Below are 23,997 nucleotides of genomic sequence, written 5' to 3' on the forward strand. Positions count from 1 at the left end.
TCAGCAGTTGATAGCTCAGATGCTGTGTCTAGTTGGCATAGCTGCTTCACTTTAATACCCAAGGCAGATTTAACCAAGTTTAAAAGCTGTCGTAAAATTGTCCTCTTATTGTAGCCAGCCAGTGTGTTTTGGCTGACAACTGAGTGTTACTTCAAGTCCTTATTTTAACTCAGTGCTGGCTTGTAATATTTATTCTCCTGGGAATGACACCACAATGCCAATGATAAAGAACGCCTGCCATCCCAGCTGCCGTGTTGCAGGAGCTGATAGAGTTCTGCTGCCTCAAGGAAACTGATGCCTTGGCCCTGCTGTGATTGACTTGCTGCTGGCTCCAGCGCCCAGCTGTGCAGCCAAGCCAGCGAGGTTTGCCTGAAGGCCATTATGAAACAGCAGGCAACTGCATCTTGTGTGCCTGCCCATCAGGAAAACGATGGATGTTGAAATCTCTTCTTTAGCACAATACATGTGCTAAAGGAAGGACCATGTCAAGGACTTGCGACCCATGATGTTTGCTCCTGAAGCAGTGTCCTCAGGAGCCGGGGATATCTCCCATGGCCTGTGTGGGAGTGTCCTTTGAGCCAGGAAACTTGGGTTTTGGATAGCAGGAAAGTGCCTACACGGGACAGTTCTGGCACCTTGCTGTAGCTGCCTGTCCCTGTAGGAAGCGACTAAAGGGTTCTCTTACTCTTCCATGCCCACTGACACCACTTCCAGGGCGAGTGCTCCTGCTGTTCACTGTCTAGCTTGGGAGTTCCCTCACTTCTGATTTTTTTCGAAGTGCTGAGAAGCAGCTCAAGCATCGCCATTTCACACTGCACTAAGCAGTGCTCTGTAAAGGTGCTCTCTCTTGGACAGGAGACGAAGAGCAGCCATTCTGGTGCAATTCTGATAGTCACCTTCCCCTTTCCTAACAGGACAGATGGCTGACTCCTGTAACCTATGAAGTTCAGATATCCTGGAGTGGTACAGCAGTGTGTCCAGCTGTGACAGCGCTTGATGCTGTGCTGGAGGAGTATGGTTCCCCAGGGAACATAGCGGAGAGGTGCTTGGGAGGAAGTGATTTTAGAGCAGTGTTGACTAATTCTCAAAGCTTGCCTTATGCTGTTACAAATGTGGATATTGGACAAGTGTTTATTGGTGTTTGTCTTGTTTTCTGCCTACAGATTGCTAATGCTAAGGGAATCCTAAAGAATTTTCTGATTGAACCCTTCGTCCCTCACAAACAGGTTAGTATACCAAATAAAGCATTAATAAGTGCTTTTAAACCTCTTTTGACATGCATGCAGCTTAGATGGATTGATATAGTGGAGAAACCAGAATTTGGGAGTGTGCTGTTAAGAGACGATGTCAATGCATGTGGTCGGAGCTGTGTGCAGGCACAGCATTAGCCCATGCACAGAGCTCTTAATAACCATGTTGGTTGCTGTTATTCGGCTGGCACAGATCACCTGAGAGGGACCAAGTTGGCTGGGAAAAGGCAGCTCACTGCTCCTTGAATCTGGTACTCCTGAGTGTGGATAACAAACTGTAGATGTGAAATACCTCAATTTGTGCTGGTGAAATATTTGTACTCCACCATGGTTTGCGGGAAGGGTATAATTACCTTATGATGTAAGTGCTTTTTTTGGTACACATGAGAAAGGACCCTCGTTTACACTTCTGTTGTGTAAGAAAGGAGCAGTTTTCTCCAGAAATGGAAAGTGTTGTCCCTGGCACAATTCACTGGGATGATGCCCTCTGGGCCCTGCCGCTCTCCCTCCCAGGCCAGCACAGCCTGTACAACCTAGGGGTTGTCTGGGCCGCTCCAGTGCTGCTGCTTCTTGGAAAGCTTAGCAGTGTGCTGAATTTTCCCTTCCTTGGCACAAGAGCCTCTTCTTCAAGGTCTTCCCTGGGTGTGACTTGCTAATGCTTGTGCCTGGGTCTGTGGTGCAGGAGGAAGAGTTCTATGTGTGCATATACGCTGCCCGTGAGGGAGACTACGTACTCTTCCACCACGAAGGGGGTGTGGATGTGGGAGATGTTGATGCCAAAGCTCAGAAGTTGCTTGTGGCAGTGGATGAAAAGCTCAGTGAATCGGATGTAAAGAAACATCTTCTAAAGCATGCACCGGCAAATAAAAAGGAGTAAGTACAGATGCTCAGTTCTGGGCACGGCCAGCCACCTAGAAGCTCCTCTGCTTTATTTCAGTACAACATCCCTTCATTCTGTTTCACCCTAAAGCTTGCTCTCCTGCCCTTCTTGCTCTTAAGAATATGCCACGCATCCTAAATCCAAGTTCTTTGACCTTTTCTGAGCCTCTTATAAAACTCAAAATAAGTGTTCATAGTGCTTTGAGCCTTCACTTGACAGGAGCACTTCTCAGTCTACTGAAGTCTTGACCTCTGAGATGTTTGAGACATGCATTGAATTTTGATCCTTCGTGCCAGCATAGAAGAGTTTCTTTTATTTAGCAGAAGTGGTGATAAGATGTGAATCTGACTGCTAACTCAGAAATAGACTAGGCCAGAGTGAAGGAGAGTACAAGATGGTATTCTGCTGCTATTCCTACCTTTACTGCAGGTTTATCTGTAGATCTCAAAGCTGCTTCTGCCTCTCCTTTAATTAGATGCCTGTAGCTCGTTATCTTAATGAGTCATGATTTTTCCAAACATAACATAATCACTGATGGCACTGTTCAGCACTGAAAGGCTGAAGAAGCCTGTCGCTAATACAGTTTACTGCAGTCTTCTTCCCCATCCCAGCTATCGGAGCTTAGTTGTGACAAAGATGCATATCCGACAGTGAGAGACAATGATGTATGTCTGTCTCTCGGTGAGATTAAACTGACTGAACATCTATATGACAGTTGTGAGCAACTATGTTCTCAGCAGTTTGGTGGAGTGTAATTAAGATGAGTCATCAAGGTCTTCCTTTCCTTGAGCCATCACCTAGGCCTCTTCCAGAGAAGATGAATGAGAGTGACAGAAATTGATACAGAGTAGATCTGTAGATAGCCACTAATAAAAATGAAGCAGAGCAGGCTGTGCTTTATATTTGGTTGCTTTAATGAACTTGTGTTAAATTTTTTTACAGCATCTTGGCTAGCTTCATCTGTGGCCTCTTCAACTTTTATGAAGATCTATATTTCACGTACCTTGAGATCAATCCAATAGGTAACAGATTTTTGGGAGCAGGATTTTCTGTTCTAAAACACTAAAATGGGTACTTTATCCTTCTCTGGTTTATGTAGTTTGCAACAATTCCAGGTGGCATATGCAAAGGAAGTACAAAAGTGACTATGATGTGTCCTGGAGCTATTACTTGAATGAATCAAAAATGAGGACTGCTTACAGGTGTTCTGTTACCTAATTTCCTGTTGGGAATGAAAAATTCCATTGAAAGGGATGTTAAGTCAGAACTAAAGAATATAAAAATTGCTCTGTTGAATCAGAACAAAACAGCACCTGAGTCAGGGCCTGCTCCTTGACCATGGTCACAAGTTAATTCTTAAAGGAACTTGCTGGGTTTGCTACATACAACTAACTGACCGATGGGGAGGAAGGAGAACAAAGGTGACCCAGCTTTTGTGATGATCTCTGTATGGTATCAAATTTTATAAGTAAATCTGTAACATGTGTCTTTGTACAGAGCTAACTCTGTTTTTTTTCAAATGTAGTTGTGCATAATGATGGTGTCTACATCCTTGATTTGGCTGCAAAGATTGATGCGACTGCTGACTACATCTGCAAAGTGAAATGGGGGGATGTGGAGTTCCCCCCTCCCTTTGGCAGGGAAGCTTACCCAGAGGCAAGTAACAACCCCCTCTGCCCCAAATCCCTCTATGGTGGGCTACAAGATGAATTCCTCATTTCTTGTCCTTGTATGTCCTTGAGGTTTTCCTCTACTCTGGGTTTTGTCGCTGTGTTTCACCTTGACACTGCCATCCATGATAAGAGCTTGTGCAGGTTGCTGTAGTACTAGGACTCTCCTCACTGAGCTCTGAATTACAATTGCATTCCCTCTTCGCTTGGATGTCGTTTCAGTTCTTTAATTCAGAATTTACTTTTTAAAACGGAGTCTTTATATTTAACTTCATTCAGCTATGTGCCAAAACTCTGCACTTGTGTAGTCTTCCTTATATGCCTTGCCTGTCAGTATCTTTATTTTTTGTTGGAGCGCTGGTTATTGACAGCCTCATGGCAGCTGATGCTCCCTCAGTGTTTCAGTTACAGTTTCTGAGAGCAAAGTATCAGTTGTGTGCAAAACCTGCCTGCAAGTATGAATCCAGAGAAAATAATTGTCATCTCTGAAATTTCAAAGTGAAAAGTTAAGATGTTCATACACCTGTTTTCCTGAAAAGTGATGACCAAGATAAGGCCTGCAGGCAAACTGTTTGCATTCAAGTTACAAATCCCTGTTTCCTCTCAGAATTCCCTGGGTTTGTACTGCTGGTTGCGTAAACACTACTTCATACAGCAGCTTTGAAAACTTTTGAAGTAGAGTTCTCCCCTTCATTGTGCTGTTACTTATTTCAGGTGACTGTTCTGCTGTCTCCAAAAGGACTTATGTCCTGACTTTTTCATTTTAATAATTATGCTTCAATTGGGGAAGGTTTTTGTAACATGGCCAGGAAATCCATTTAGCTATTTCTCTCCATCTAGCTTGCTGGATGCCAACACTTAACTCAATTTGCTCTTAAAAGGATTAGTTCAGTTTTTGTCTCTGAATCATCCCTCTGCAAGTCACTCTGAAGGTTATTACGGCAATGCGTTTGCTGAGAATTTTAATGAACTCCCAATGAAGTGCTTCTCAACAGGCAAGCACACTGTGATACAGGAACACCATGTTGAGCCAAATTACAGCTCTCTCCGTGATTACGTTCTTGGCTGCAGCACAGCAAGAGAGTGTGTAGCCATGGGTGTGTTGATTTTTAAACTTCTTGTCTCAGTCTCCAGACAAGGTCAGAACAAGACTTCAGTTCAAGGGCATTTGATTCTGTGACTGTTGCATGTGGAACCATGAAACTCGGGAGCTTCCCAGGGCTGGCTGAGCAGCGGAGGGAAAGACCAGTGTTCAGTGTAGTACAGCTTAGTGAAACACAACCAACAGTCGTCTGCATTGCCAAAGTTTTTCATGTGCAAACAGGAAAAATCTGCTCCTGGATCTGCACTCTACATATGAAGTAACATCAAATTTATTTACAGCAATCACTTGGGACAAGCAAGAGACGAGCCAGCAGACTTTATAAAGACGGTGTATTCTTTGGCTATGATTTTTTTTTTTCCAAGCAAGAATCAAAACTTGAGCTCAGGTTGATCTCCTTGGAATTGTTACAGAGAATGGCACATGCTGTCTATATATGGTCTAATTTCAGTGGTCTGTCTTGGAGAACACGTAACATGAATCAGTCCTGGCCCCTGAGAGATGAAGCTGGTTCTCTGCCCCTTACAAAAATGGTGTCTGTAGCTCTGCTGTCTCCTTAACTGCAGTTGAGAGGAGATGTGGGAGCTCTGCACATCCCAATGGGCCCAGCACTACAAACCCTCTGGTTTGGAAAAGGAGGATGCAGAAGAAAGTTTAACTTGTGTGCTGCTTTGTCTGCAGGAAGCCTACATTGCTGATCTGGACGCAAAGAGCGGAGCCAGCCTGAAACTTACTATTCTCAACCCCAAAGGCAGGATCTGGACCATGGTGGCTGGTGGTGGTGCCTCTGTGGTTTACAGGTAACTGGAACAAGGTTTTCAGAGAGGGGAGCGGATTTACAGTGCTTTAAGAAAATGATTGATGCAGCCTCTGGAAAGGAAACTCCTCTAAAGCGATCTTTCCTGTGCCGTGACTGCTTGAGACCTCTTCAGAATGAAGATGCTGCACAGGTTTCTTTCCAAGATGTGGAACGTAGTGTCCCTTAGAGATAATTTAATTCTGGGAGGTTGAGATATGGTTTCTTTTTGACTTGGAAAGGAACAAGCTGTCGGAAAGGTGTTTATGGTAACATCGTTGCTGTGGTAGTCACTGAGTTCCCATCATATCTGGGAAGTATAACAAGATTAATCATGACTGGCGCTGAGAGGAGAGCAGCTTTGTTTTCAGCAGACAGCATGATCTCTCTGGTACAAGTCCCACTTCCACAGGAATTTGGGATGCTTTATTAAGACATTTATAGTGATCAAAAAATTATAACTAATCTCTTAAATAATGTTTGGATTTGTTTTTTATAACAGTGACACCATTTGTGACCTGGGGGGTGTGAATGAACTGGCTAACTATGGGGAATACTCTGGAGCCCCAAGTGAACAACAGACCTATGACTATGCTAAGACTATTCTCTCCCTCATGACACGAGAGAAGCACCCGGAAGGTAAGGCAGCTGCTGCAGTTTCAAAGCTGCTCAGCTATGAAGCTGCATGTGGGGGGAAAAATGAACAAATCTGGACTGTTACTGTGCTTCGACCTGCCTGGCAGAGCTTTCGATGTACTGCTGCCTTCCATATGCAATAGTGATGGATTTCTGTCAGCTCTTGCTTCAGAGACAGGAGCAAATGTGGTTCGAGAGATTCTTATCAGAAAAATTCTTGCTTCATACAAAGCTCTTATCTTCCAGGCTCTGCTAAACACAACTTACTGCAAACTACTGGCTAGTCTGAACTGCAGCACTGTTCTGCTTTATGTCCTAAACTACTTCATGAGCTTACAGTACACTGTGTTCTTATAACAGTTTTATTTATGCGTGTTTCTTCCTTCAGGTAAAATCCTGATCATTGGAGGCAGCATTGCGAACTTCACCAATGTAGCAGCCACTTTTAAAGTAAGTGACTCTTGAAGTATCAGCAAATGCCCACAGTCGTCAACCCCAAGCTGTTCTCTCCAGTTCAGTGTTGTGCTGAGGCTGACGGTGCATCTCTTCCAGGAGTTCCTGAGATGATGGGACAGGGTAAATGTGGGGCTGCCCCGCTCACCTTCCCTGTGTGTTTCTTCTAGGGCATTGTGAGAGCAATTAAGGATTACCAAGGCCCTCTGAAGGAGCACGAGGTGAGGATCTTTGTGCGAAGAGGAGGCCCGAACTACCAGGAAGGATTACGTGTCATGGGGGAAGTTGGTAAGGACCAACCATTTTCTTAAGTTTTGTTCTTGCATCTTCTTCCTTCCACCTGCTTTCTGCTGAGCTTTTTCAAGGTTAAATGCTTTGCTTTGGCAGAAGGTCAGCTTGTTCCTTCCTCCCCGCCCAAGGCTGACTGTTCTTGTATGCGTACACAGGGAAGACCACTGGGATCCCCATCCATGTCTTTGGCACGGAGACTCACATGACAGCAATTGTGGGCATGGCGCTCGGCCATCGGCCTATCCCCAACCAACCGCCTGCTGCAGCGCACACTGCCAACTTTCTCCTCAACGCCAGTGGCAGCCCTTCGGTGAGTCCCTTCCCCTCCATGAAAGGGGAACGCTTGTGAGGAGCCTCCTGAAGGCAGCTTCCCCTGTCTGCATAGGTCAAAAATAGATCTTGGCCACCACTGTACTCGTGAAAGCTCTAGGAAAACAAAAGTGACTGTGCCTGCATGGTTTGTCAGGAGGGGCCCTCCCAACGTCCACCTCACTCGTGCAGAAAATCTGATCCCTCAAAACAAACAATGTGACTCTTGCATCTACTGAGAACTTGGTCATTTAGGAGTTTTCCCTCACTTGACTGAAATGGTTCTATCTCAAAATTAACTTTCTTTGGTCATCTTTGTAGACTAGCATAGCCGAAGTGGCTATCTCCTCCTAAATGCTCCAGGCCTTATCTGGCACACTGACTCTTACTGACTTGGCTTTTGAATCTTTCAGACTCCAGCACCAAGCAGAACAGCTTCCTTCTCAGAGTCTAAAACAGATGATATTGCTCCAGCCAAGAAGGCAAAACCAACAGCACCGCTTGGTAAGTCCAGCATTGGAAATGATTGCTATCAGATTTGTTTTGCTCCAAAAGACAGAATGTGGAGTGGACTTTCTGGGTATAAAGGGAAGCAATTTTGTGGTACCTGTCTTAGTTCTGAATTTAGTTAAGTGCTTTTAGAATGTTGTCACTTGTGCTATTAGCTCAAACAAGGTGAGTCAGAGTTGCCTTGATCTGGGATGTTCTTTTGAAGGGAACAGCTCAGTGAACTCCAGCTTTCCCACGTCCCTTTAGAGAAGGCCAGCGGTAGAATGGTTGCTGAACTGAGGCCTGCTTTCCAGTTAAGTACCTGGGGGTTGTTCCCATGGGGTGCTGCTGGAACGCTGTAGGTATTCAGAGTCCTTCTTGATATATGCTGCAGCTTCCTGGATGAACATTCTACTGTCAGTCAGTTCAGCAGTTGCAACATACTCCTCACACTTAGGGTCAGAGGTTACTGTGTGGTGTTTCATGTGTTTTTGTTGGGTTTTTTTTAATCTTGTTTTAGATTCTGGTTGTTGGGTTTTTTTTACTGAAGTCTGTAGGAAGCTTCTTTAGCATGGTGATATGCAAGAGCTTTAGCAGCCTTTTGCTCGTATTTGTTGGAAACCTTATTGGGTAAGAGCATGTTGTATGGGATAAAACAAGAGCAGAATTGGGCAGGGACGGAATGTGATAATGTCCTGGTCCTCCTCCCTTCAATGTGAGGAGCTACTGGTCTCATTTACAACAGTATGACGAGATGACAGCGAGATACAGATTCAACTTCAGTGAAATGCATCACAAAACCCACTACTGCTCTCCTAATCATTACGCATAGAATTTTGCATGAGCAGTGCTTCCAAAGGACATTGAAAACGTGCACGCCATGGAGCTTGCAGTGCAAGGAACTGCCACCTGAACCTGAAATGTGTTTGTGCTGGGATAAGCAAAAAGTACCTAGACAGCAAAATGCAAAATTTGATATCCAGATATTTGGAGAGGCAGTAGAGTGGAGAGTGCTCCAGTCCACTTGTTTTTTAACAAAAGCAAAACCCAAAAGGCCTGAGTGCTGTGGGGAGGAGGGAAGCTGGAGCACCCCACCACAGGTGCCCTGCTGTTGGGATGGCAGCAGCCAACTGTCATATTGTTGCATGAGTGATTCTCTCTTTAACAGATTCAATCCCAGCTTCAAGACCTGGTTCAGGTAGGACATGTGTGACTAGCTGAGTGTGCCTGGCCTTGCTGGCAGCTGACTTTTAGTTCTTGGTTTCGTTGCTGTTTTTTCTCTCCAAAAGTTTGCAGTGTTGTCTGGTCCTTCCCTCCCACCCAGCATATTTAGCTATCACCACATGAACTTTTCATCTGTTTTTTCAAGTGCAGATCACATACTCTCTTGCACAAAAACTTACTATTTCTGGGGGAGAGAGGGACAGGTCTCAATCAGACTTCCATTTTTCTTTCCTTCTCCCCCACAATTTTTCCAGAGAAAAACCGGCCTAGGCATACTGTGAAAAGCTCTGTTCTCTTTGCTTTCAAAAAGAAGGAATCGAAACCATGCCTAATAACTGGCATTTTGCTTCAAAGGGAAAGAAAATAGCGCAGGTGCCCTGCTTATGAGCCTTGAAGGGCACGGAAAAGTCACCGAATGAACTAAATGTTTTTGTTGCCTTATCAGTTCAGCAAACCATTAAAGCTTGTGCTCAGTGAAGTTATGGCAACTTTAAGCACTCTCTTGAGCTCTGTGCTGGAGAATAAACTGCTGAATCAGGGTCAAATTAGAGTTTGAAGCTATCTCCTGTATCCTAAGTTGAGGGACAGTAGAAAGGGAACTCGGATTCTTCCTTGTGTGGTCTCAGACAAATAGCATCACGTTTCTGGGCCTGCATTTTCCTGTTTCTGTGCATGCTAATATTACCTCCTTGCAGGCATCTCCAAGATAAATGGAATTTTTCAGGGTAGGCAGTTTCCTAATAACAAATCATGTGGCAGTGCATCTAAATTGTGAACATGTAGGGTTGGCGCACAGTGACTGATTTCTTGTTAAAGCTAGAAGAACAGTATCCTGTTTAATCCCTAATGCTGTTTACCTTTGTTTCAAAGCCAAAAAGGAATTAGTGGTAGATCGAGTTGGCATCGGCAGTTGGATCAGTTCTGAAGAGTTTTAAAATGAACTCTGCATGGAGTCAGGGAGGAACTCAATGTTTTGCTGTGACAAGTGGTGTAAATATACTTTAAGTAAAGAGTCCATCCTCGCTATCTGAAGTGTTGTCTTTCCTGTGACTCTGTCCCCTGAAGCCAAGTTTTGGGCCATATATACATTCTTGGAGCCGTCAGGTTTGTGTTGGATTCTGGTCATCAAAAAAAATTGAAAACAAAAGCTGAGTATGTAGAGCTAACTTGCTTTCTTTGTCCCCTCCATTTCCTGCTTTTCTTTTGATTTCCTATCATCCTACTGTGGTGCCCCGACAAACATAGGAAGCAAACCTCCTGTGGTTCTCCCAGACTGTAGGCAACACACAAATAAATTTCAAAGTTCCCTTCCTCTTCAGCTTTGCAGAATAAAACTATCTGGGAGGGACATGTGGAAAACTATCTGGAATGGCCCATGTGAGAAGAAGCAGTCTTCACTTGTCTTTCCCCTCCTACATCAGCTCCCCACCCCATGGTTAAGCACTTGCTCATTTAGTGAAACCCAAAACCTGGCTATTGTGTTCAGAATCCTGGGAAGGGGGGTGCTGCTTCATCTACAGTTTCTTCCTTAGTTTGGACAGTGTGGCTACTACATCCTGCAGTTCACCTGTTGGGCTCAGTTTGGAGGGAGGGCAATATGCTGGTCTGGGAGACTTTCAGCAGACATTTGGCAAAGTTGGAGCTTTTGTCTTACACAGATGTGCATTTTGAATGTGTTTTTGTTTCTTTCCCCTCTCTCTGAGCAGGTAAAGCTACAACTCTGTTCAGCCGTCACACCAAAGCTATCATTTGGGGGATGCAGACACGGGCTGTGCAAGGAATGCTGGACTTTGATTATATTTGCTCCCGGGATGAACCTTCAGTAGCTGCCATGGTTTATCCATTCACGTAAGTAGCCTGTGTTGACAGCATTATTTTTCTGACTGCTTCCCTCAAATTTTTCTGTTAGCTTCCTCTTCTTCCAGTCCCTGCTGTTCTTTAGTGTAGCTCTGCCCTAGTCTACATCTCTGCTTTAACACCTTCTATGCTCCCTTCCACCATCAGGTTGGCTTTGCAGAGTGCTTTCTGTTTCCCTCAACCATTGATTTTGGGCTGCTCCGTTGAAACAGCTTAATGTTAGCCATGTAATTTAAGTCCCACTTCATGACATTTCAAAGGGTGTCCAAATTCTGTTCCTTCACTTGGGAAGTAAGGAACACATGACTAGTTGGGCTCTTTTTAACAGCCCACTAGCTCAGCAGAGGCAGTAAGGCTATGTAAGGTTTCTTCCACTCACCTGCTGTTTGCTGCATGCTTGTCTGAGACATCTTGATTTGTGCCTGCAGCAGCTGGAATTTTCACCTCCAAATATTACCCAGAATCAGAGCAGCTCTGCTAATGGACTAAAGCAGTCTGTCTGTCATGTAGCCAAACAAAATTTCAAAAAAATAAAATCCTGTTCGTCTTGTTCATGCTCTTTCCTATAGCTGGAGTTTTTTCTTAGCGGGCAGGAAGTGTGCGGATCCTTCAGTGGGATAGAGTTCTCTTGTGGTATTCTCCCTCTCTTACCTTATCCTGACAGCTAACGGGGATGAGAGAGGCTGTTGGGTGTTTCAGATTGCCCTCAGGAGGAACGTTCAGAGCACAGCTGTGCATAAACTGTTTTGTTATTGTACCTCATGAGCATGTGGGGGGGTCTCCCTGTCAAACAGGGCAAGTAGCAAGAAGGAAAGGAGTGGCTGTCTGGCCTGCTGCTGAGATAGCGAGATGGGAGCCCATACAAAGGTAGGAGGCTTGTTTCATTTCTGTGGTATTTACAGACATCCAGGATAGCTGATGTCTAATCAAACTCTGTCCTGCAGAGAATTTTGCCTCTTGACAATTAAGTACCTTGTGCTGTTAGTCTGCAGCTCTGATGATAATTGCAGCTCTGTAATACCTTCTCAGCAAGTGCAAACCTCAGGGCACTAAAACTGAGTGCAGGCGTAGTCACATCTATGATGAGTGGTAGCCCCTTGCAGTGTCACAGTTGTTCGATGAAGAAAAAGCAATAGGGATTAAAAGTTTAAGTTACCTATAACTATCTGATTCTGCTTGACCTTTTGGAGGAAGCCAGGCTGGCAAAACCTGGAATGTTCTGTTACAAATGTACCTGTATGGGAACACAGCCAGTATCTCTAGACTCTCAAATGACTGAACAGTGTAAACTTCAGTGAAGTTCCAGTTGGAGTATCTACCATATGTTAAACACACCACCTACAGTGAAACTTTCCCAGGTCCTTCTCCTTCAGCGTGTGTGGGGCAGGGTGGGTAGAGTCTCACTATAGCAGGATTAGAAAGTTGACTGCCCCTCACATTGCTGTCCTGGCTGTTCACCACAGATACTGGTTTCCTGTTTCCCCCAGTCTGGTATTTGTTCCAGCCCAGTAATGCAGCTTTGCATGCATCTCATTCATTACTCTTTCTGTGCCTCATTCTGTCTTCCAGCTTGGAGTAGAATTGAGGCTCTGGTAACTTCACTGTGGGAGAGCTTATTCATCTTGCTGGATGCCTCTGTCCCCATTAGCCCGTCTCCTTCCATATGCTGCTCTGTTCTATACTCTGAAGAACCTTCTGCTGTTAGTATGGTCCCTCCCCATGTACGCTCACTTGCTAGTGAGTCTCACAGTCAGTCTTGGTGTCTGAGAACTGGGGTTTGTAAACTCCTCTATCTGCATGCACTGTATCCCTTTGTCTTTCCAGTAGCCTTAATAGTCAGGGCTCTTTCATCTTGTCCTCCACAGTGGTGACCACAGGCAGAAGTTCTATTGGGGCCACAAAGAAATCCTGATCCCAGTCTACAAGAACATGTCAGATGCCATGAGGAAGCACCCAGAGGTGGATGTTCTCATCAACTTCGCATCTCTGCGTTCTGCTTATGACAGCACTGTTGAAACCATGAATTATCCACAGGTGAGCAAAGGATCTAGAAGAAGCCCAAGATCAGAAGGAAGATCTTGTCAGCAGGGTACCAGTGTTTCTTAAACCATGATGGCATTAGCAAATTGGCTTGATCTCCCAACTTAGTGGATAAATACCTCAATTCTAAATCCTTAGTCTCGAAGGAGGATGCTGGAGTTGCATAGCAAATTCTAATGCTGGACTTGCAATTTGTGTAAGAGGAACTTGGCCCCTCTTTGTAAGGAGTGATTACTTTGGGTTGCTTAAAATACAGGGCTGTTCTAATGTGCAAGGGGGACAAAAAATTCTGAGCAGTGCATTGAGACTGCTGCGAAGATCAGAGTAGACTGTGGATCCATGCACTGGGCCTTCCTGTATGGTGCACAGCATGACCTCCCAGAGGCAGATCGTGCCCTCTGAGCAGCTGTTGGCCTTCTCTGTCCTGCAGAGTTTGTTAGGGGGGAAACACTGAGGGGTACTAATGGTTTGCTTTTATCTTGATGCAGATCCGCACCATTGCTATTATTGCCGAGGGAATTCCAGAGGCACTGACACGCAAACTGATCAAGGCAGCCGATAAAAAAGGAGTTACTATAATTGGGCCTGCAACTGTAAGAACTGGTGACCTTTTTCCCCTCTTCTCTGTCTCTTAATCTTCAGATCAGTTTTCTCTGAAGGATAAAGTATATCCTACAGGCTGTTTTGTCTTTAGTCATGTAAAGCATACGTTAGTTTCTAACTTTAAGGTCATGTTACTATCTTCCATGGTTTATATGAATACTGACATGACCACCTTACAGAAATGTTCCTAAGTTTCATGTACACTTCAAAGGGCGTTACATCTTTCTCTAATTTTATTGTAGGTTGGTGGGATCAAACCAGGTTGCTTTAAAATAGGCAACACAGGAGGCATGCTGGATAATATCTTAGCATCAAAACTGTACCGTCCTGGCAGCGTGGCTTATGTTTCACGGTCTGGAGGAATGTCCAATGAGCTCAACAACATAATTTCCCGAACCACTGATGGGGTCTATGAAGGAGTGGCCATTGGAGGAGACAGGTAGGAGTCTGCATCTTCAACAAAGACATGTGTTTTGAAGTTAGTCAACAGAAGAATTTTTAGTAATTTGGAGGAAGACTGGCAGGTCGGCTGTTAATTTTTCTTCTTTCAGAAGAGTTTATGGAACTAATTCAACTTCTACCATTTTCCCTGTATTCTACCCAGATATCCTGGTTCCACTTTTATGGATCATGTCTTGCGTTATCAGGATACTCCAGGAGTGAAAATGATTGTAGTACTTGGAGAGGTGAGTGAGACCAGTTCACTCCTATCTGAGAAATACCCAAGTGCTTTGTTTTGGGATTATCTGACCTGGCTGCAAGGATTCTAAATAACAGCTACAGATGTCAGCTATTCATACTATTATTGAATGTCTGAATTCTTATTTCATGCTGCTTTAACAAAAAAAAAAAAAGAGTGTATTCCACAGATAAGCATAGTCTCCCCTACCTTAACAAAAAAAAAAGAAAGGAGGCTTTGTTCTGAGACTTCAGCTGTTACTCAATGAAAAGGTAGGGGAAAAAAAAATCCAAGTAATGCTTCCCTGTGCGTCTCAGAGCTGATTTCTACAAAAGTGAGAAGTTTTGAACCAGCTCAGCACTCTTTCTTTCTGCAGATTGGAGGCACAGAAGAGTATAAGATCTGCAGGGGTATTAAAGAAGGTCGTATCACCAAACCAGTGGTGTGCTGGTGCATTGGTACTTGTGCCACCATGTTCTCTTCAGAGGTATGTGCAAAAAAGGGGATAAATGCATGAAATAAGTATATGTCCATGACAGGAAAAATGCAACTTCGTCCTCTGTGCCTAAAGCTTCCAGAATTGTCAGTAGCAATGTAACATGCAGAAGTTAATAAATATCACTTAATGGCATAAGCCTTTTGTGCTTCTGTAGTCTGCCACTGGAGATTTCTAAGGGATTCTGCCTCCTTATAAAGGGAGCCCAAAGATTCCGGGGAATGCAACAGATTCTAAGAGTCACCTGCTTTTGGAGTGGGAATGGGGATGATGTGTGTTAAGCAGCTCTGGAGAGTGGGGGAATTTAGGGAGGCAGAATGTCAATGGAAGAACCTGGAGACATTCCAGATCAGCAAATGCCCTGTGTATTGCAGTACTACCTGCAGTTGCAACCAAGAGTTCTGTTAGCCCAAGTAAGAAGGCAGATGTGCAGTCACTGGTATTCCTCTGTCACCAGTTTCCTAGTCAGTTCTTTATTCTGTTTTACTCTCTGCAGGTAACAAGTTGTATTCCTTACTGCTATCTCTCCTCTCGTCTGTAGGTGCAGTTTGGCCATGCAGGAGCTTGTGCCAACCAGGCTTCTGAAACCGCTGTTGCAAAGAATCAAGCCTTGAAGGAAGCCGGTGTGTTTGTTCCACGGAGTTTTGATGAGCTGGGAGAGGTCATTCAGTAAGTCATATCAGGGCACCTTCAGTAGGGGACAAAACCTGTTAGGGCACTGACTCTAGCCTGATAAAGGAACATATTCCTGCTTAAGGAAAGGAACTTCTATTCATTCTGTTTTTCACGTGTATCTCTTAAAAGGACTTAATAAATGGATTCTCTTCCTAGGTCTGTCTACCAGGATCTTGTGGCCAAAAGAGTGATTGAACCAGCTGAGGAAGTGCCTCCTCCAACTGTGCCAATGGATTACTCCTGGGCAAGGGTGAGCTGTGCCATTTTACCTGCTTTTTGGTTCCTTAGAAACCAGACAGGATGTTTGCTGTGATTCTGAATGGTTACGGTGATAATGGTGTTCCCTTGGGGTTTTATGTCACACTTTATAGTGTTATCTACGAGCTCACTGGCTATGCTGGTTCTCAGCTGTGGAAGCCACTCTGAGGGCAAGCTTAAGGCATTGTTGTTTGACCACTCTGCTTCCTACTGCCCCTTGCTTCTACTGTGGAGTCTTTAAAATCCCATCTTTATGCTGCGATTTCAGGAGCTGGGTCTGATCCGCAAACCGGCTTCCTTTATGACAAGCATCTGCGATGAGAGAGGTCAGGAACTGATATATGCTGGGATGCCAATCACCGAGGTCTTCAAAGAAGAGATGGGAATTGGAGGGGTTCTGGGCCTGCTCTGGTTTCAAAGGCGGTGAGGCAGCTTTTTGTGAAAGCTTCTGAATTCTTTGGCTTGCAGTTTTTCTTGTTTATTAATAGACTTCTAAGCATAGAAGTAACTCTAGGATTCCTTTGTGAATGTAGACTCATAGGAAATGCAATCTTTGTATCCCCTCCTGAGAGCATATCAGCATTTCAAGGCTTCATACAGTATGTTTTAGTCTTGGGATGAAGTTTTCCACAAAAAAAACTGGTGCATTGAGGAAATTTCTCTATTTTAGGCCTGTTTCACATTCTCTGACTACTTGCTTATTGTAATTGTCACCTCGACTCTGGAGAGATTGGGGAATTCACAAACACTTCCTAAGCAGCCTATAGGGAACCTTCTGAATGGCAGAGCCTTCATCTGCTCATGCTTCCATTAGAGAGACACTCTTGGCGCTAGCTGCAATCTCTGGCTCAGCAGAACAGGGTGAACAGAACTGTAGCAGAGCCTCACGGCTCCCCTCAAAGGGACCCACAGAGCTCACTGATCAGTCACTGAGTGTGTGCAGACTCAGCCTACCAAACCGGCCCTCAGCTCTGAGCTAAACAGCTCCTGTGGAAGCGGAATAAAAATTTTGATCTCCGAGAAGGACGTTTAGGATGCACTGATGCGTATTGTGACTGTACAGCTCCCTTTCTCTGTCCTACTTCTTCCAAGCGTATACCTAAAACAAAAGTCACTGTCCAGTATAACACCAAGTGTCTCGTTATTCAGTTTTCTTCACAGTAAATGACTGCAGTCTCTTCCTTGTGCAGGTTACCAAAGTATGCCTGCCAGTTCATTGAGATGTGTTTGATGGTAACAGCAGATCACGGGCCTGCTGTATCGGGAGCCCACAACACCATTGTCTGTGCAAGAGCTGGAAAAGATCTTGTCTCGAGTCTCACTTCAGGCCTTCTTACTATTGTAAGTACTTAATTTCCAGAAGATCTAGCTTTGCTATTCATTACTCTGTCCGGGTTTTACTACTATTAACTTAAGATTTAGATTATATCTGCAGAGTGATAGACAGGCTGTGTGTGTTCACTCACAGTTTGAATTTCTGTTTAATTAAACTCTTAAGCCCAGGGCATCGAGGTATTAAACCTAGTCCATTTTTCTGGCAAGCAAGACTATGCTGATGTGTCTTGTTTAAGTCTAGAAACATTTTGTAGAGGCCAAATTGGTGTCAGCATTGTCCCTATATGGTTGCCTAGTCTCTTCCAACACTGACAAGTGAAAATATGAATAAAATAGATTGCGTTTCCCCCCACATTCTGTCTCCAGTGGAAATGTGTTGGCTGCATATTATCATTTGTGTTGAGTTATAAACAGATGCTTTATCTCCAGTGCCTGCCTGACTTTAATTTCATGAATGCCACATCGATAGGAAGAGCAGATGGAGAGGATAATCCTGAGCTTGTTTTGTACCTTAACTGTGGAGTCCTTTACTATAATTCCCTTTGTGTATTGCACCCAGGGTGACCGGTTTGGTGGAGCACTGGATGCTGCAGCTAAAATGTTCAGCAAAGCCTTTGACAGTGGGATTATCCCTATGGAGTTTGTGAATAAGATGAAGAAAGAAGGGAAACTGATCATGGGCATTGGACACAGAGTCAAATCGGTAAGAGAAATGTGTTAGTACAAACTGGAGCTTTGGGTGTTTTTTTAGAGGGATGGGGAAGATAAACTACAAAGGAAAGAAAATTAGCAGCTTTCAGACGCAGCTATTAACCAAACTCTCAGGACTTGTAAATCCTAAACCTACAAAGTGAAGCTTACAGAAAGTACCTATGCAAGAGGCAATGTCAGTGACTGTGCTGTGTTCTTAACTTGCAGATAAATAACCCGGACATGAGAGTTCAGATTCTCAAAGACTATGTGAAGCAGCATTTCCCTGCCACCCCTCTGTTGGACTATGCACTTGAAGTAGAAAAAATTACAACTTCCAAGGTGAAATGCACTAGTATTTATCTCCTCTTGAGCACTTTTTCTTACTGGGGGACAAGTGACATGGGGTTAATACTGTATTTTAATTGCAGTGCTTCATAAATTGTTCCTGGGAATTTGTTTTTCTATGGTAGACTTTGGGCCAAGTACAACTACAATTTGGTAAGGCCGAGGACATTTGTTGGACACTGGGAAAACGCTGAACAAACCAAACCCCATTATCTGTGGTGTCCACAGTATATCTGGAACTGCTGTATTCTTTAAATCTGAGGCAGAGCTAGCGCACATGATGTGCTGTGGCAGATAATCTCTGTGGTTTGAACCAAATGCAGGCCCATTGTTTGGGGCTGTTTTTCCATCATTTGCATTAAGCATGGCTCTTGCTCACGTTGCTGAACAGCATTCTCTATCACTAGGCTTGTGTGCCCACAATTATGGGCAACCCTCAAATTACCCTTGAGCATGGAAGTTGCCAGGTGAATGTAATTTGTCGCTGTTAACATCTTTATTGGGGTGTGTTTTCATTTCCTGCAGAAACCAAATCTTATCTTGAATGTAGATGGCTTTATTGGAGTTGCCTTTGTTGACGTACTCAGGAATTGTGGCTCTTTCACACGGTAAGTAGGTAGTGGGCTCTTTCTCTTAGGTTGTGGTCCTGTAAAAATGATGGGACCCATATTGCCAGCTCATGTGGGGCCAGGATTTCAAAAAGACCTTGTGAAGGACATGTAGCCTGGACTTGGGGGGAAGGAAGCTTTCATATGAGTTTGGTGTTGCTACTGACACTAGAGCAGACTCATGGCCTGTCTAAGATTGGTTCCTTAAATAGATCACTGTGAGGAACTATTTAATTTCTTTTCTCTTGCAGGGAAGAAGCAGATGAATATATTGATATAGGAGCTCTTAATGGCATCTTTGTACTAGGCAGAAGTATGGGATTCATTGGTAAGTCTGCCATCTTTCTGCCCCTTCCTTCCTGGTAGGGGATGCCCTGCCTTCATGAACATGAGACACGTGAACCTCTGGGGACTGTCTAAAATGCTATTTGTAGGAATACAGACATTAAAGTTGTTTCAAGGCAAAGTAAGACTAGGAGCAGGAGCAGAAATTTTGTAACCTAAACTGCTTTTGTTTTAGGACACTATCTGGATCAGAAGAGATTGAAGCAAGGTCTGTACCGTCACCCGTGGGATGACATATCCTATGTTTTACCAGAGCACATGACTATGTGAGAACCTGCAGTATTGCCTCAGAATGTTACTTCATGGAGACGGAAGCCTGCACAGAGACAGCCACAAATGGGACTTTGATGTGTAAAGGCCATTGGTACATAGACATTGAGCTGCCTGGTCAAACTGTGCAAAGCAACTGTTTTATAAGAATAGAAACTTACTCTAATAAAAACCAAAACTTGTGATATTCCATATGTTACCTGCTGTATTTAATACTCTCTCACCCTTTTATTTTTTTTTCTACTCTTGTTTCATTTTGTTTCTAGAAAAGATTAAGGGTTCTGGGACGGGAGTTTTGTTCATAGGTGCAGTCTTACTGAGCTTGCAGAAGATCCATTTGTCTGGTAACAAGCTGTAACTTTTCCTGATAGAGGGGAGAGTACCCATTGTTCCCATAAGCCATGACTTGGGCTTTTTTTGTTGTTGGTTGTTTCAGTTTTAATGTGTTCTCATCTTCAGTCTGATTGTATCCTGAATAGTGGGACCACTGCTTATGTATAACCAATGTTACTCAAATGCTGATGTAGTAATTTAAAGTGTAAAGTTGTAACATACTGCTGTTAAAACTGTGAAACTACATGTATTCCAGTGTCTGTATTTATGCAAACAACTTCTCATTTACTATTGGATTGCTGGTATATGGAATGTCACTCATGTTTCCTGCACATGCAAAAATAATCTCAGTAATAACTTCAGTGTCCTACTTGTCTGTGTATTGTTATCTAAATCAAATAAATGATACACTACTAATTTTTTTTCCCACTTCTGGCTTCTAAGAGTTGTCCCCAAACTGTGTCTAATGGAATGTGTGACAAGCTGGGAAGCAGTTGTTGAACAAAATACTAAACCTCAGAGCAGTTATTCCACTCATGGTGTGTGTTCTGGTGGATTTGAGAGGGGAGAAAAAAAACCCTGCAAATTACAGATTTACCTATCATCTTCAATGTGTACTGAGATGAAATTTAGCAAATTGCAGAAGAAAAAGGAAAGCAATTATAGATTACTGATATAGCATTATACAAGAGCTAGGGATCTGTATAGTAAATGTTGAAAGAATCACTTCATTCTAGTTAACAACAAAAAAAGTGTACCTTAGTTGGAGTGAATGAATTCCTCATGTGAAGTCCCTTCCCTGCAGGCTTGCCTGAGACACTGATGTTAAGGAGAAAAAGAATCAAAAGGATAGCTCAAGGCTCTGAATAAAACTGTATCTATTTCTGGTCTGTGGTACCTCCGCAGTTTGGCGAAGCGATCCCATTCCCTTGCAGCTCACAGTCTGCCTTCGTGCTAAATCACAGGGACTGCTGCCAGGGGCTAAACCAACCCAGCTGTCGCCTCCCGCACAGGCCGGGCTTCAACCCCTGCGTGGGCCAGGCCCACCACTGCCCTCCTGATGGGCTTTTCGCCGTGGCCGGGCAGCGGGGAGCGGAAACCGGCTGCCCTGGCCCGCCTTTGGCCTGAGGCGGGCAGGCTGGGGCCGGGGGGGCTGGTGCCCCTGCCGCCGTGCTGGCCCAGACGCCCGCTCTGCTCACTGGGGAGCGAGGGGGGACACTCCCCTCCCTCACATCCCCGCTCCCCAGGTGCCGGCGGCCCGGCCCGAGGGGACGGGGCGGCCCAGGCGCCGCGCTTGTCCCAGCCGCCCCTCAGCGCCCCGGCCGCCATTTTGTCTGCGGCGGCGGCGCCATCTCCCCGCCAGGGGGCAGCGCGGCGCGCGGCACTCGCGCCTCAGCGCCCCGCGCGCAGGCGCACCAGCCGCAATCCGCCATGTCGGACAAGATGGCGGCGGCCGCGGCCTCCCCTCAGCCGCAGCCGGGGCCCGGCCCGCCGGCGGCGGAGGCGGAGGGCGGGGGCCCGCGCGGCGGCGGGGCGGATGGGGAGGCGGAGGCGGAGGAGTTCGGGTGCCCGGCGCACTGCTCCGACCTGGCCTGGCGGCAGAAGCAGCAGCGCCGCCACGGCCTCTACTGCGACATCACTCTGGCCTTCGGCGGGGGGCGGCCCGGGGCGGCCCGCGAGTACCGGGCGCACCGCTCCGTCCTGGCGGCCGCCACCGAGGACTTCACGCCGCTGCTCTCGGGGGGCTTCGCGGAGTCGCGCTCGGGCCGCGTGGAGCTGCAGAAGTGGAACTCGGAGGGCGGCCCCGACCCCGACACGGTGGAGGCCGTCATCGGCTTCATGTACACCGGCACCATCCGCGTCAGCCCCGGCAACGTCCACGAGGTGCTGGAGATGGCCGACAGGTGAGCGGGGCCCGGCCCCGGGGGGGTTGGCCGCGACCGCGCCGCCGGCAACCGGGCCGCAACATCACCCCTGTTCGTTTGTTCTGCAGGTTTCTGCTGACCCGGTTAAAAGAGTTCTGTGGAGAGTTTCTGAAGAAGAAACTCAACCTCTCCAACTGCGTGGCGGTGCACAGCTTAGCCCACATGTATTCCTTGAATCAGCTGGCCCTCAAAGCTCAGGATATGATCAGGAGAAACTTCCACAAAGTTATCCAAGATGAGGAGTTTTACACTTTGCCCTTTCACCTCATCAGAGGCTGGCTGTCAGACTCGGAGATCACAGTGGACTCTGAAGAAATCCTCTTTGAGACTGTTTTGAAGTGGGTTCAGAAAAAACCTGAGGAAAGAGAAAGGTACTTTGAAGATCTCTTTAAACTGCTTAGACTGTCTCAGATGAAACCCACTTACCTTACTCGCCATGTCAAATCAGAAAGGCTAGTATCGAGTAACGAAGCCTGTGTTAAATTAGTGTCTGAAGCCGTGGAGAGTCATGCCTTGCGGTCTGAGAACTTGCAGTCTGGTAATCTACAACATTCCACTTGTCCAGTAGCATCGTTGCCACGTTTTGGACAAAATATGGACGTCATTATGGTGATTGGTGGTGTGTCGGAGGGAGGAGATTACTTAAGTGAGTGCGTAGGGTATTTCATCGATGAAGATAGGTGGGTAAACTTACCGCACATACATAATCATCTTGATGGGCATGCTGTTGCTGTGACAGAATCTTATGTTTATGTGGCTGGCTCCATGGAACCAGGGTTTGCCAAGACTGTAGAAAGGTACAATCCAAACAGAAATATTTGGGAGCAAGTCTCAAATCTAATAACCAGAAAGCATTCTTTTGGCCTTACTGAAGTTAAAGGAAACTTGTACAGTATTGGTGGACATGGCAATTTCAGTCCTGGCTTTAAAGATGTAGCCATTTATAATCCTGAGCAAGACAAATGGCTTAACCTGGAGTCAGCACCAAAGATTCTTCGTGATGTCAAAGCTGTTTCTGTTGAAGACCGGTTTGTTTATGTTGCTGCTCGTACCCCAGTTGACAGTGATAGCGAAGATGGCTTGAGGGCGGTTATTATCAGATACGATGCTGAAACAAGGCAGTGGCAGGATGTGGAGTCTCTGCCGCTCATTGATAATTATTGCTCTTTTCAGATGTCTGTCGCTAACACAAACTTTTACCATACAGCATCGTGCTGCCCCAAGAGTTACCCTATAGATAATGAGGAAGCTAAGGTAAAGATCTCTGGCAGGGCGTCCGATGAAATCCTGGAAAGTTTACCCCCAGAGGTTCTTAGTATTGAAGGAGCAGCTATTTGTTATTATAAAGATGATGTTTTTATCATTGGGGGGTGGAAGAACAGTGATGATATTGACAAGCAATACAGGAAAGAGGCCTATCGTTACTGTGCTGAGAGAAAGCGCTGGATGCTTTTGCCTCCTATGCCTCAGCCTCGCTGCAGAGCAACAGCCTGCCATGTGAGAATTCCCTTCAGGTGCTTGCAGGGAACACAAAGATACCCTATGCCACAAAATTTGATGTGGCAAAAAGATAGAATAAGGCAAATGCAGGAAAGGCAGATGCAGGAAATGCACCGACACTCCCTGAGCTTACGGAGAATGCCACGGTCACAGATTGAGTGCTAATTTCTGGGATATCACTCCTCCTGAGGAATCTAGGAAATACTGTGCTAAACCATTTTGTTAGGCTTAATATGTCTTTATAAGACATGAGGGTGTTGATTGGATTTGGTGTGTAAAACCAGCATCTTTTATGTATTGAAAATTGAGAAGCTCAGAAATTGAGCGTGGATGGGAATTGAGAAGCTATGTGAATCCAACAATATTATTTAATGGTGCCCAGGGGAAAACTGTAGCCTGTAATGGGCTGTGAAGTATCTCCGGGAACATTTAAGTCTGTTACTTCTCTCTTCAGATCTTTGTTTTCAAGGATTTTTGTAGAGTTAGCCTCTAACAGTTATATTTTGAAAATCAAAGATCTCTATCTTAATAGTTTAGTGGTTACATTTGTGTGTGCTTGAAAGCACCTGTTTTATTTGCACTTATATATTGACATTCCTTTGATGCTCTACTTCTCAGTGACTAAACTTCACATATTTGGTGTTAGTGTACTTAGCTTTCCCAAGTTGGAGGCAAGTGCAATAGTTACAACTATATCTGAAAACAAAAGCACAATCTTTCTTTATAAAATTACTTCAGGATGTTTCTATGTGGATTAAATATTTTGTATCTGTATGGTCTAGAAAGGCTGCAGAGTTTATTTATAAATGGATGATCAGACACTCGCTAAAACAGAGATCTTGAGGCAGTAGATTTTTTTCAGGTATATCTGAAGATGCTTTGAGTTGTCTTTGACAGCTTCATGAGAAACTTGGGTCAACCATCAGCTTAATAAA

The 23,997-nt window shown here is 45.0% G+C and overlaps 2 protein-coding genes across 3 annotated transcripts in view; both read left to right on the forward strand.

The window, feature by feature from the left end:
* ACLY (ATP citrate lyase) overlaps positions 1-19,615 on the forward strand; it is a 21,932-nt gene extending 2,317 nt beyond the window's left edge. Inside the window, exons 3-28 of one of the 2 annotated variants that reach the window (XM_009894427.1) lie at positions 1,164-1,226; positions 1,933-2,123; positions 3,073-3,152; positions 3,656-3,786; positions 5,584-5,702; positions 6,201-6,337; positions 6,723-6,784; positions 6,958-7,075; positions 7,234-7,388; positions 7,801-7,891; positions 9,045-9,074; positions 10,807-10,948; positions 12,823-12,991; positions 13,486-13,590; positions 13,843-14,039; positions 14,205-14,286; positions 14,656-14,766; positions 15,317-15,444; positions 15,607-15,700; positions 15,977-16,131; positions 16,899-17,049; positions 17,603-17,746; positions 17,962-18,075; positions 18,607-18,689; positions 18,941-19,017; positions 19,210-19,615. In XM_009894427.1, coding sequence (XP_009892729.1) covers positions 1,164-1,226; positions 1,933-2,123; positions 3,073-3,152; positions 3,656-3,786; positions 5,584-5,702; positions 6,201-6,337; positions 6,723-6,784; positions 6,958-7,075; positions 7,234-7,388; positions 7,801-7,891; positions 9,045-9,074; positions 10,807-10,948; positions 12,823-12,991; positions 13,486-13,590; positions 13,843-14,039; positions 14,205-14,286; positions 14,656-14,766; positions 15,317-15,444; positions 15,607-15,700; positions 15,977-16,131; positions 16,899-17,049; positions 17,603-17,746; positions 17,962-18,075; positions 18,607-18,689; positions 18,941-19,017; positions 19,210-19,304 — 3,024 coding nt within the window. In that variant the 3' untranslated portion in view covers positions 19,305-19,615. The remainder of the gene's footprint in view (positions 1-1,163; positions 1,227-1,932; positions 2,124-3,072; positions 3,153-3,655; positions 3,787-5,583; positions 5,703-6,200; positions 6,338-6,722; positions 6,785-6,957; positions 7,076-7,233; positions 7,389-7,800; positions 7,892-9,044; positions 9,075-10,806; positions 10,949-12,822; positions 12,992-13,485; positions 13,591-13,842; positions 14,040-14,204; positions 14,287-14,655; positions 14,767-15,316; positions 15,445-15,606; positions 15,701-15,976; positions 16,132-16,898; positions 17,050-17,602; positions 17,747-17,961; positions 18,076-18,606; positions 18,690-18,940; positions 19,018-19,209) is intronic. The other variant, XM_009894428.1, reaches the window with a different exon arrangement.
* Positions 19,616-21,068: 1,453 nt separating this feature from the next.
* KLHL11 (kelch-like family member 11) lies at positions 21,069-23,227 on the forward strand. The gene is made up of 2 exons (XM_009894438.1): positions 21,069-21,541; positions 21,631-23,227. The coding sequence occupies exons 1-2, from the start codon at positions 21,069-21,071 to the stop codon at positions 23,225-23,227; spliced, it is 2,070 nt and encodes a 689-aa protein (XP_009892740.1).
* The last annotated feature ends 770 nt before the right edge of the window (positions 23,228-23,997 follow it).

Source organism: Charadrius vociferus, unplaced genomic scaffold, assembly GCF_000708025.1.
Source record: "Charadrius vociferus isolate BGI_N301 unplaced genomic scaffold, ASM70802v2 scaffold1551, whole genome shotgun sequence".
NCBI classification, from domain to species: Eukaryota; Metazoa; Chordata; class Aves; order Charadriiformes; family Charadriidae; genus Charadrius; species Charadrius vociferus.